At 41.9% G+C, this 13,135-nt stretch overlaps 3 protein-coding genes across 3 annotated transcripts; 1 reads left to right on the top strand and 2 right to left on the bottom strand.

Annotated features, from left to right (window-relative positions):
- Positions 1-2,475: 2,475 nt before the first annotated feature.
- Positions 2,476-5,601, bottom strand: LOC103368922 (39S ribosomal protein L54, mitochondrial-like). Its single transcript, XM_008297465.1, has 3 exons — positions 5,394-5,601; positions 3,929-4,085; positions 2,476-3,204 (listed from the first exon to the last, which is right to left on the bottom strand). Exons 1-3 carry the CDS (start codon positions 5,518-5,520, stop codon positions 3,072-3,074), a joined length of 417 nt encoding a protein of 138 aa, XP_008295687.1. The 5' UTR covers positions 5,521-5,601; the 3' UTR covers positions 2,476-3,071.
- Positions 5,602-5,710: 109 nt separating this feature from the next.
- On the top strand, positions 5,711-10,107 carry LOC103368919 (protein FAM32A-like). Its single transcript, XM_008297462.1, has 4 exons — positions 5,711-5,837; positions 7,829-7,973; positions 9,005-9,058; positions 9,889-10,107. Exons 1-4 carry the CDS (start codon positions 5,764-5,766, stop codon positions 9,955-9,957), a joined length of 342 nt encoding a protein of 113 aa, XP_008295684.1. The 5' UTR covers positions 5,711-5,763; the 3' UTR covers positions 9,958-10,107.
- A 470-nt stretch (positions 10,108-10,577) lies between these two features.
- On the bottom strand, positions 10,578-12,332 carry fh (fumarate hydratase). Its single transcript, XM_008297463.1, has one exon. The coding sequence runs from the start codon at positions 12,214-12,216 to the stop codon at positions 10,717-10,719; it is 1,500 nt and encodes a 499-aa protein (XP_008295685.1). The 5' UTR covers positions 12,217-12,332; the 3' UTR covers positions 10,578-10,716.
- Between the last annotated feature and the right edge of the window lie 803 nt (positions 12,333-13,135).

Genomic DNA, 13,135 nt, shown 5'->3' with positions numbered 1-13,135 from the left:
GTTTTAGTTGAATGATAGGCTTGATTAATTTCTGACTCCTCAGAGGAAAAGCCCAGTGAGTCGCTCAGATTTGGATATGAAAAGGTGAATTCAGTCTGAAGTTCCTCATGCATGTTCAAAACGGTAGAATGTGGAGAGCTGAGTGTGAATCAAAGCGCTTCATGATGCTGGATGCTCTCTCTCTTTATATACATGAGGTAAACAAACTATATATTCTTTGCATAGAGACATTACCATACCTCACAGACATGCATCTGCACCTTAAATGATTTATTTGCTGATCCAGCTGCTCTGTGTTTCTTAATTTGCCCCCCTTGGGACAAATAAAGTTTTGTTTTGTTGTTTTAATTGAATTGAATATATACAGACACACTGTGGTTTTTCTTTTTTGTTGCAGGAACAACACACATGCCTTTTTTTTTTTAACAATTAGTCTTAATTATGACTGAGTCTGAATTTAGGACTGCAGTCTTTACTCTACAAGTTTGGTTTTTATTTTTTTATGAGTAGTTTTTTGTATTATTTATCATTACCAAACTAACTATTTTAAGTAATATTATTCATCTATTGAAGTTATTCTTGTGCCTGTATGAGGACTTCTTCCTGACCATGAGCCCAGCTGCCTCCCTGTGCGCTGTTTCCGTGATGCCTTCAGGGTCTCACCTGCAGCGGAATTTCGGCTGCTCCGACGCTGCGTGGGCCAGCTGCCTCCATCCGTGGGTGGGGTTGTCCAGCATCTTCGACAGCTTGTTTAAAACTTCTTCACTGAGGGAACCGATGCCCATCTTCCAGCCGTCCATCTTCACCGCGTCCCCGCTGACGAACCGATCTACGGGACGAACCGGAACATTAAAGTGAAACCGTACCGAGACTTGAACGGCAGGTTGTAAAGTCAGAAAGTCACCTCGGGGTTCCCCGACCTCACGAAACTCCAGAAAGTCTCACAGAAGTAATCAGAGTAAAGCAAAGCAGCGGAGCGTGAAGCCAGAAACTCGAACAGTGATTTAAACCGAACCGAGCAGCAGGACGTCGGTTTCTTTGCAGCTTCCGCCATTAAACGTCGCAGCGTTTCTGAAAGCGGTGAAAAAAACCTACCGGGACTTACCGGGTTCACGGTGAGCAGCGACCGAACCGGAGGTCAAACCTGAGCCGCGGAGGAAGGGGAACGGCCGCCGTTTGCGTTAAAGCCGCACTTTAGCACCGGTTCACTCGTCCGGTGTCACTTTAGTTCCCCAGATGATGATGATGATGATGATGATGATGATGCGCTTCTCTTTTCGGTTCCTCATTTCTGCGCGAGCATTTGCATGAAGCGTCGTCATAGCAACCACGTTTAATGGAGGTCAAACTTTAGGAATAATAATAATAATAATAATAATAATAATAATAATAAATAACTAATAATCAATAAAAAATAAAAAAGTATTTTCCCTCTATTCATTTTAAAACATCACACTAATTTACTTATTGTTTATTGATGAAGCTGAAAATCAGCAATTTTTAGAACTATTTTTTCTCGACCTTGTCTGATTTACCTGAAACGTTTTATTCATCAACTATCTGTAAAGTTTTACCTCACTGATGTTTGTTTGTTTGTTTGTTTGTCTATAGAAATACACTTTAAGCACATTTGTTATTGAAGTTTGAGGCTACGTTCGGATGTCAACATCTTAGAAAGTATTAAAATTAAATTAAATATTAAAGTTTTAATTTTTCACTCTTATTTCTCTTCATTGATTTAGAATCAGAAACATTTGGGAAAGTAGTTCAAATAATCTGATTATGGGTGAGTTGAAATGTGCTCATGTTCCACCTTTAAACACACATTAACAATAAAACTGACGTCAACTAGTGATGTTTTCTGAACTTAATCTACTCACAGGAAGCCTGAGTTTATTCCAAACGTGGCACAAAGACAGAGACTCCCTTTTGATCCTGTCCAGTTGTTTTCACTTTGACCTTGACAATGACTGAACCACTGAAGTGACTGTGGAGGCCTCCAGCATCAGTGAAATCCCCTCCTTGTTTCACAACCTGTGACTCACTTGCATCATGAGCCTTGTAGGGATTTTAAACTGATGTGAAACAAACCGCTGTGAAGACAATCGTCTACAAGTTACGCAGATTTAAAGATGCTGAACTTTCTTTCGTTTTCGAGGCCATTCATAAAAATGTGGCCTCCTCCTCCTCTGAGCTGCTGTTTGGAGACATGGAGCCGAAATATGGTTTTCTAGTAACTATGTTTTTTTAAAATTCAAAATAAAGACTTTCTCTGATGTGAAAATCTCACATTTTGACCAACATGTTTTTTAGTTTTTGAGCCCAATTAACACATTTAGGAGGACTGAACAAAATCGGAGCCGGTTCTGTTGGAACCGACGTGGACCGGTCCTGTATTCATACGTATTTGTAAAAAGTCTGCAAACTAACAAAACGTCAAACAATTTACACACAAAAACCACAAACACAACCTTGTCCATGTTCAGTGTTTTTTAATCCAACATGACACTTTTCTACCTTTTTTCCACCATGAAGCTTCTCTGGAGCTTCTCTTTATATCAAACAATCTTTGAAAGCTGAACCACATTTTGTAAAACTGGATAAACCGGATTTGCTGAAGATGATTGTATTATATGTCTAAAAGCTCCAGAAAGCCAATAAATAGACTTTGAATTTGTCAAATCAGGTTTCCGAGGCTGAAAACGAACTTGAAATAAGTCATGATGCTTAAGAACATTCCTACTCTGGTGGTGCACTGGACATCTGTGTATTTTGAACTCCTTTTATTACCACTTCATGTTTAAAACAGACGATTATCTCCCCCCTTGTATTCAGTGTGACCACTGCTGAGCTTCCTGGAGTTCTCGATCATGCTGAAAGCCTAAAGCCAATGCTGCATGACTTCAGACAATCCAGTAGATGAACGGCAGGAGAGAAGGAGTCCATCTGAAAGTCAGTTATTCAGGAAGATGACATCGGCCCTGAACGTGCATCACGTCGGAGTCATTGGGATTCAGTCCAGAGTTTAAATCACGATGCTGGAAGAAGCCCTCCGTCAGTCCGGCGAAGGCCTAAATCTTCTTCCATTTCTGCAGTTTGTTGGTACGCCAAATGTTCTCCTTCCTCAGGCGTCTCCAGTACTGCCAGGTGTCCGATTCCAGCTCGGACAGCTTTTGGGCATTTCCCAGGTTCAACTGGAACAACCTGAGTGATCAAAGTAGACTGAAATGAGATCCGCAAAGACGCATCAAACGCACTTCAAAGTCTCAACCTGCAGTCTCCCTGTTACGCAACATTGGAGTGAAAATGTCTCTGACGCACTCTCAACTAAAATAAAAACCAAAAGCACTCGGATATTTCTCCACTGTACTGCACCTGATTTCCATAACCTCCCTCTGACTCGGTTTTCTGCATGACCGACTTACGGGAAGACTTATTACCGACTGAAACATGTTTGGACTTCGTGCGCTGTGTGTAGCTGAAGGCAACAACAGTAACAGAGAGAGGACGAGCCACGGGACGGCAAAACAAGTTGTGCTATCCATTAAACACTATTATTTAACAGCCATATTCTTCCACAAAAAGCCACATTCACAGTTCTTTAATCAGCCAAATGATGTTTTTCAGACAACTGTATTGAAAGGCAGAATCAGAAATGAGCCAAAAACAAAGTGCACACATTCAAATAATCCATAAAATATGAATCAGGGGTTCCAGATTAGTGCCAGTGATAAGAATCTGTTTATGGAGTGACGAGGGGAACCGTGCCATTTCAAACCTCTGACATCTGAAGTGTTGGTCTCTCTGGTGTCATCTTCCAAAGATCTAAAGAGTTCTCAATATGTTGTCCAATTATGTAAAAAAGCCAGTCGTGTCCTCACTGTTTCATATGAACGTAGATATGAGCGATGACACGGGCAGAACTCACCACTCAGGATACTCCTCATGAGGCTTCAGTTTGGGGTCGTCCCCCTGTTTGAAGATGTTCACTCCGACTGCGTGAGACGTCAGTCTGACCGGGTCTGTGCACACCTCTGGACCTTTCTGCTCCTCCTTCACCGCGCCCTTACCTTTGGTTTTGACCACTGAAAGACAGGGACAGAGATTGCACTTTAAGGATCGGTATAAGGATTTGTGGCCCTTCACTCGTTATCACAGTTAATTTATAAGCTGTGTATTAAAGTAATGAGTAACTGCACCTTTAAATTTCATTCAGTGGACTGAATCAAGGCTATTTTAACTGACATGACCCACACGAACCCTTGGAATTTTTTAGCAACTAAATTCCTTGAAACTATGTGGATTTATTAATTGACTGCACAGTTGGGATATTTCAGGGATTCAGAGATTCTAACAAACCTTCATCAGATTAAAGATCAGCATGTCTGCCGGTCTAGACTAACATGTTCCACCAAACAATCCTTCTGCTCTTTTTGAAGCTACCAGGGGATTGAGACGGTGGCAGGTGAGCAATGAGATGCATTTTGGTTCCCTTAAGTTTCCTCAAATGTATGATTGTATTTATTACTTTAAAAGCCCTTCATGGCCTCTCTCTGAGCTCGACCCTGACACACTGTTTGAGATCAACAGACAGCGGTTCTCTGTTTGTGTCTGCTTCAGAGACCCCGGGTGTTTGCAGTCAGAGCAACAGTCTGAATGAGGATGTCAGGTCTGCTGATCTCTTTTACATCATTCTAATTTCAACAATAATTCTACCTTTTCTAACACTGCGTACATTTTTATGCATCATGTTGTGTTTATGTGGCTTTTAAATTCTAATGATTTATTGTCTTGTCTGTTTTATTTTGCTGCCTTTTAAAGCCCGTTATTTGGATTCTGAAACGTACTCCATAAAGAGATTGGTTTAATTATTATTATTATTATAAGGTACTTACTGTTCATTCATTCTTTATACTACATATGTGCATATTGCATGTATTATATTTTATATCTACATCATATAATTGCATTTTCTATGAATGTGGTCGTTGCCTTATATTGTATGATATTGCACTTTAAAGCTCTTTGTAACTGGTTTATAGAAATAAAGATTATTATTATTTCTCATACTATTTATCCCACCATTCACCCTTTACTCATACATTTATTTATTTATCTTTATATTGACATCTACAGCTACTACATTCATATATTTAGTGTGTATTTAGTGTGTTGGTACTTTTCATACTGTAACAGACTGTACACCCAGTGGAACACACTTCATTTCTCCTTTACCACTTCTAGATGCTACATTTCTTAATACTTGTACTTTAAATCACACCCGGTGCAGTAAACAAACTAAACGCGTCAGTTTAGCTCGACACACACACGTTTATTCACCAGAGCTAGCATAAACAGTGTGTGTTCACTACACAGACGTCCTCTTTACCCACCGCCTTTCCGGGCGTAGCCACACGTCTGCGTCCGGTTTACCGCGTTCGTCCTGCACAGCAACGCCGCGCCGCCGTTTGTGATGCATTTCGTTAAAGACGCTGCCCGAGACAAACAGTAGCCGAACATTTTTACCGAGAGGTTACCGACACACACAGCCCACCATGCTACAGTTTGACATTCATAAGTTCCCTCAGCTTTCCGCTTTGTTTCCGGCTCAGTTAGAATCCTCTGCTGCCCCCCTGCGGCCAGGAGGAGGAGCTGCAGCCAGGTTCATGTAGTTCTAGTTCAATTCGACAGGTGGCAGCACTCACATGTCTGTCGGTTACTTTAATAACAAAGCAGAAGAAGACGACAGAGAGCTTCTCGAAAATGTCAGAGTACGCGACAGTCCAGAAAAGTACCCTGAAATTAAAGGGTGTAGGAGATATTTCTGCTGGGAAGAAGTAAGTTTTTTGTCGCTACTGTTTGGGAAAGTTGTTGTAAAAGACTAATCCGTTAAATCCTTTAAATCGATAAAATACATCCCGTCGCAGCTGGTAAGATCAACATAGTTGCTAACTGTTAGCATGTTTGCTAGAAGATAAACACGACGTAAATTGTTATAATTTAATCGATTTTATATTTTTTCTAAAGATTGTGTGAATATTATTTAATCGTGAAAATAACATTTTACTGAGGAAGAGCGTTGTTCGTATTTGAGACCTTCGTAGCTTCGATGTTGTCATTATAGAGTTACACATGGAGCTAGACGACGTTAGCTAGCTAGCATTAGCTAAAACAAAACTAACTAACCTGCGGAGAACACTGGAGGTTAATTCGATCACAATATGTCGAAAACATTTCATTACATCTTCTATAGGCGTTGTCAAATACACACTAAATAACACAGTGTGGATAGATCACAACATGTACACAAGCTAACTGTTAACAAAGTGGTGTTTTCTCTCCTCACATTTTCATTAACAAATTAAAACAGAAACCCACCAAAAATTACAGTTTGGTAATAACTCAAATTACATAGCCAAAATATTAATATAGGCAACTGTTCAATAGTACAGATAATGCCTTTCTCCACGCTTTGGACCCCACAGAAACATAAGGCAGGTTGATTACTGATTTCTAGTTTTAGGGGCTATCCTGACTATCTGTTAAATACATATTTCTGATGATACATAAATGCAAAAGGGCTGGACAATCAATCGAAACATTACCGACGTATTATCAAGTGCATTAAGGGAGAGTGGGGTACAATCGATCACATTAGAGGTTTGGTAAATAATTAGGAATATTAGAGTTAGATTATTCATGTTCATATATAAACAACATGCAAATGTCTTTTACACACAAACTCTCAAAGTTTGTTTCTAGGATTTGCTGTTCTTGTAAAAACCAGAAGTGAAATGTTAAACTTCCACCAGGGGCAGCGTTAGCTGTACCAGACAGATGGTTTGTTGTTAAACTTGCCTGAAAAGTCTGTGAACCAGTTAACTCAATACAAATCTACCTGTGTGTCATAGCTGGATGCTGGTTCTGAATCTATCTGTGATTAATTAATTTCCACACCTGTCTCCATCTATCCATCCTTAACTGAACAATCCATTCATTGTGGATGGAAAATCTAATACATAGATTGATAGAAATATATGTTTATTATGTATCTATTGATGTATCTATTTTAATATTGTTGTACATTTTTGGTGGCTTAGTTGTGATCCTGTGTTACAACAAGCTTTTCTTAAGCTAAGTGAAAACGTTCTACATGTTTTAAAATAGTGCAACGTCTTTGGCAACAAGAAGATTATTAAGATCCTATAGGGTCGGTTTAGATCCTCACACACACATCTAATAACTTGGAAACCACTAACAATACAGATATTTACCTACATATCCGCAAAAACATGTCTTAGAAAAATTAGTGGGAAGCTTTCTAATGGTGACCGGACCAGGAGCACAGCTGTTCGACCCCGTGAACGCATGTCAAGTGTCAGCGTTATATTTAACCCCGCATTAAGACGAGCCCTGTGCACCCCTATCCAGGCTGCAGGAGCTGCAGTGTTTTCTTTTTATTAAAGTTAAATGTGTCACAGCATAGCAACTTAAATTCAGTATTGTGGTGCTACCAAGATGCGTTGGCCTACCAATCGTATTCCCCAGACATAATGGATCATGCATGTTTGGTACAGACTGCAGTGAAAGTCACATCATCATTTTTTATTTGTTTCAGTAGGTAAAGAATGCCAAAACATTAATATCACAGTATTTGTCAAAACAGTCAATATGATTATTTTTTCACATAATTTAGCCACAGTATGCAGGTGTGTAATTTCTAGTCAGCCTTGTCTGCTGCGTCTCTGTCTCTCTTTCTCTGCTTTGTAATGTTAGTTTGATACGACAAACCGCTGGTCATCTCACTGTTACATGCTTTTATTTGTAGGAAGAAGAAGAAGGACAAACAGAGTAAACATCGCTTGGAGCAGGTCGCGACCAGCCAGAACGACGAGGAGGTGAAAACCAAGAAGGCGTACGTTGACAAAAGGACGCCGGCACAGATGGCTTTTGACAAGATGCAGGAAAAAAGAGTAAGTTGTTGTTGTGCTGCGTTCAGTGATTGGATTTGAGACTAAATCAAATTAACAGAGATACATGATTGAAAAGCTGTGGCCGCTGCTGCCTCGGTGACCACGACTGACATCAATCTGCACCTCTAATAACCACAGAGCCTTGTTAACATGAAGGCTATGAGGGTTCATGAAACACAGTCAGTCAGTCAGAATGAGAGTTAGCACTGATCAGAAGCAAACAAGGAAGTTGTTGTAAGAACTGGTCTCAAATATTATTCATACAGAAACACAAAACATAATTATAAAAGGTCTTTTGAGTCTGAAAAGTTACTGAAATGTGTTAAATTAAGATCATACAGTTTGCTACTAGTAATGCTCTAAACAGTAAATTATCCTTTTTATTTATTTTATTGTTTACTTTTGTACAGACAGCACATAATTAAAGGAAATCACACCAGAATTAGGTAGCAGTAAATTTACTTGTGTTGAAAAAAAACAACCAAAGAACAATTACACAACAGATGTGGGTTGTAGATGATTAACATCTGCTGTTCTGAACTTTCCTCTTCCACTGAAGCACTGATTACCTCTGAGAGCGCCGGCTGGAGATCCTAAAACAGCAGCGTAGTCCCAACCTGATGTGGTTTTAAAATATAAATACGTAGCTCAGGATCGTAGTTGATGATGTTTCACAGCTTCAGTTCGTCTTCAGATAACTTCTTTATGTTAATCAGAGTTTTTAAAATCAGAAGGACAAAGGTTATAACTGGAAACGGTGGCTGTTGCAACAGAGCGTCCTGTGGAGCAGACACACGGAGAAACACCAGAACAGGAACACAGTGTTTTCTCTGTAGTGTCTGGCTGAACGGATCGACGTTTCCACCGTCCAGAACCATGAGACAGTACATTCAGTTTTAGTGACAGCAGACGGTTGGCAGTTGTTTGTACATAGTTTTAGTTTAGTATTCTGGGAGTGACGGGTGTTGGACGTGTTTACTGTGTAGCTAAGAAGGTAATGATGTCTCATTTCTGTCTTTTCTCTCTTACAGCAAATGGAGCGGATTTTGAACAAAGCATCAAAGACTCACAAACACAGAGTCGAGGTGAGTCAGTCAGATGTGGCGTCGCTCTGAGGGTTCCACCACGAAGCAAATTTGACATAATCAGACCTTACTGGTGTTACAAAACCTAAGACCGTGGTCAGAGATAATGTGTGTCATGCTGTTGGTCATCAGCTGTTTTAGTTAATCAGATTTTCTTCATCGAACTCTTTACGCGCTCCCATGAAGGAGGTGTCATGTGACTCTTCTTCTGCACAAAACAAACCAAATTTGTTCAAAGTTCTTATGGTAGAAAGCACCGTGACTGAAAATAAAGCGAGACAGACGACAAGAATCATGAAATTAATCTACTTATTTTCCTACTCAGTGACTCTTAATCCTTGTTTAAACACGGCAGCAGCACATTATCCTAAACTTCATACATTTGGACACGATCATCTGAAGTGCATTTAGGTCTGACGCTGTTCGATAATAAAGTTCATAAAATGTAGAAATCACAGCTTCATTCAGGGGAATTAGTGACGTACAGCTCAGGAACTTTGCAGATAAACACCCAGCTGACAATCTTTATCACTCAGGAAAAGAATAGGTGACAAGGAGGCGCTTCTTCTGGCCGATCTAAATGCCAAACAGAACCGTGTCCAGATCAGGTTAGCAGTGCAGCATCAGTTACCATGGTGACCAAAGGGATGCAGTCCTCTGTTCAGTCCAAACACTCATAAACCAGCATTCTCATCCCCACAACTTATCTCTAGATTTCAACATATATCCAAATGTTATTCTAAACCGGAAGCTTTTGCAATTTCTGAAGAGAATATTTACAGGATTTTATACATCACTGAACACGTCTCCTGTCTGTTGTGTGTTTCCAGGACTTTAATCGCCACCTGGACACCCTGACCGAGCATTACGATATTCCCAAAGTCAGCTGGACCAAATAGAAGAGGAGCCACTGTTCACTTTGCTGTTCTGTTTGTACTAAATTAACCCGACATTTTCTGTTATTTGCTAGTTTTACGTATTTACAATTGGCTTTTGTTTTTATGTTGGAATTCCTGATGTTTGCAATAAAGAATTAAAGTGTACACACAGTTTGTTTTTAACTGCATTAATCTTTATGGATCACTGATACTAGAGTGTGTGTGTGTGTGTAATATGAGGAAAAAGGGTCAAATCAGAAAATATTTGTTTTTAATGAATATATATATTTTGTCGAACTGCAGCACTGAAAAAAAAAAAGTCACACAAACCAGAACACATGAGGTACAGCGTGATGCAACAAGTGTGATGGCACCGACTAATAACTGGAGTATTTCAGATGTACAAAAGTTCATGAACGGACTCATAAATACAAGCTAGACTTGTGATAAATTATGATGCAGAGCAAGACTGGTGACTATTTCTGAGACTACTATGCTTCATTAAAGAGGTTAACGTAAGACTTGAAGGTGCAGGTGTCAGCAGCTGGTTTGGTGACATGCTCTGGTGTCTAATACCTGGAACAAGTTTAACACCAGCAGCATACAAAACACTGAGTAAGAAGCTTCATCAGACAACAGCAGCAGGTTGTCATAAACGTTTATTCAGAGATGTTCAGGATTCAGCAAATGTTCTCAAACAGTTCGACTGCTTTGGCCTCATAGAAAACACTCCTCTCACTGTAGGAAAGGCTGTTTCTATGTCTTGTAGTGGTTCAGAGTTCACTTTGGCCCCAGCATCTCGCTCGGCTTCACCCACTGGTCGAACTGCTCCTCGGTCAGGTAGCCCAGCTCCACGGCGACGGCCTTCAGCGTGGAGCCCTTCCTGTGCGCCGTCTTGGCGATGGTGGCCGCCTTGTCGTAGCCGATGTGCGGGTTGAGGGCGGTGACCAGCATGAGCGACTCGTTCATGAGCTTGTTGATCCTCTCGGTGTTGGCCTCGATGCCCATCACGCAGTTGTTGGTGAAGGAGACGGAGGCGTCGCCGAGCAGCCGCGCCGAGTTCAGCACGTTCTTCACCATCATGGGCTTGAAGACGTTGAGCTCAAAGTGTCCGTTGCTGCCTCCGATGGTCACGGCCACGTGGTTCCCCATCACCTGGGCCGCCACCATGGTCATGGCCTCGCACTGGGTCGGGTTCACTTTGCCCGGCATGATGCTGCTGCCCGGTTCGTTCTCGGGCAGGATGAGCTCCCCGAGGCCCGAGCGAGGTCCCGACCCCAGGAACCGGATGTCGTTGGCGATCTTCATCATGCTGACGGCCACCGTGTTGAGGGCTCCGCTCAGCTCCACCAGGGCGTCGTGAGCCGCCAGGGCCTCGAACTTGTTGGGCGCTGTGACGAACGGGAGGCCTGTGAGGGACGACACGGTGGAAGCCACCTTCTCAGCAAACCCAATGCGGGTGTTGAGTCCCGTCCCGACGGCGGTTCCTCCTGCTGCCAGCTCGTAGACTCTGGGCATGGCGGCCTTCACCCTCTCGATGCTGTACTTGACCTGCTGGACGTAGCCGCTGAACTCCTGGCCCAGACTCAGCGGGACGGCGTCCTGGGTGTGGGTTCGGCCGATCTTGATGATGTCCTTGAACTCCTCAGCCTTGGCAGCCAGAGCATCGTGCAGAGTCTGGAGGCCGGGCAGCAGGACCTGGTGGACCTCTGTGGCCGCGGCGATGTGCATGGCGGTGGGGAAGGTGTCGTTGGAGCTCTGGCTCTTGTTGACGTGGTCGTTGGGGTGGACGGGATCCTTGGAGCCCAGTTTGCCTCCCAGGATCTCAATGGCCCTGTTGCTGATCACCTCATTGACGTTCATGTTGGTCTGAGTTCCTGATCCGGTCTGCCACACCACCAGAGGGAAATGATCATCCAGTTTGCCGGCCGCCACCTCATCTGCAGCCTGCACGATGGCATCTGCTATCTTTGGGTTCAGGCCGTAGTCCTTGTTCACCTCCGCGGCGGCTCTCTTCAGGATGCCGAACGCCTTGATGACCGGCAGCGGCATTCTCTCGGTCGGTCCCCCGATCTTGAAGTTCATGGTGGATCTGACAGTCTGGGCTCCGTAGTACCTGTCAGCGGGGACCTTCAGCTCCCCGAACGTGTCGCGCTCGATCCTGAACTCGGAGGCGGCCATCGCGGACGTGCAGATGAGGAGTTTGGAGTTCACGCCGAGTCTTTGCAAAGTCAGGAGGTTGCAGTTAAACTGCTGCGCGGTTCTCAAAGACCGAAACATGGCTCCGCAATAGAGGTGAGTCCGGGGGGAGGTCAATGCAGCCTGGCACACTGAAATCTGTCATTGGAGGAAGAGGAGACTGAGAGAGGGCCGGCCAATCAGGGGTCACAGGAGGCGGGACTTCCGCTGAGGACGCCCAATCGCATGGAGACATCAGGCTGCTTCATCCGGATCAATGAAGCTGCTTGCAAACACTGCAACCTTTGACTTCCTGTATGAGCACCTACCTGCAAGAATAAAAGTCCCTAATTTGCATAACTAAGTTTGTAAAGAATAAATGTAAGTAAATGAGCAAACAAAGATTTCTGAGACAGTTGGATGGATTTGTAGTCTTGAAAACATTTTTATTTGTTTTCAAACGTTTAGAAACTAAATTTAAATTCTTGGAAAATTGGAGATAAAAGGTGCAAAGTTCATTATTTTCCATGATTAGGGGATTTTATCATGAAAAAACTATTTGACATTTATGATACGTGTTGATTTCTTATAGCAGCAGAAAAATATGAGTTTAATATCAGCTTTACTTCCATCAGCAGTCTTTTTTCCCCAATATGACCACAAAATAATATAATACAATTGCTCTAAATTTTTCAGTTCGGTTCTACACACTATGTTAATATCTATACATGTAAAATGTCAACATAGTGAAAATACTCTTATTATCTGTATTTGTATCAATATTTTATTGTTGTATTTTTATGTTGTTTTTTTAAACTGTGCTTATTTTTATGTAGCTGTTGTAATGTGTGAATTTTCTCTTATTGTTAATATTATTTCAATAAAATGTGTCTTTATATTATGTGTGTGCAGCTTTATTGAATTGCTGATAAACATATTGTTGGAGTTCATTCATTCATTTTTTATATTTTGAAAGTCAAATATCCATTATGTCCATAAATATGCACCATTTCAAACACTG

Source organism: Stegastes partitus, unplaced genomic scaffold (assembly GCF_000690725.1).
Source record: "Stegastes partitus isolate 25-593 unplaced genomic scaffold, Stegastes_partitus-1.0.2 Scaffold1222, whole genome shotgun sequence".
NCBI lineage: Eukaryota > Metazoa > Chordata > Actinopteri > Pomacentridae > Stegastes > Stegastes partitus.
Note: the sequence above shows the minus strand (reverse complement) of the source record. Positions and strands in the feature narration are given on the sequence as shown.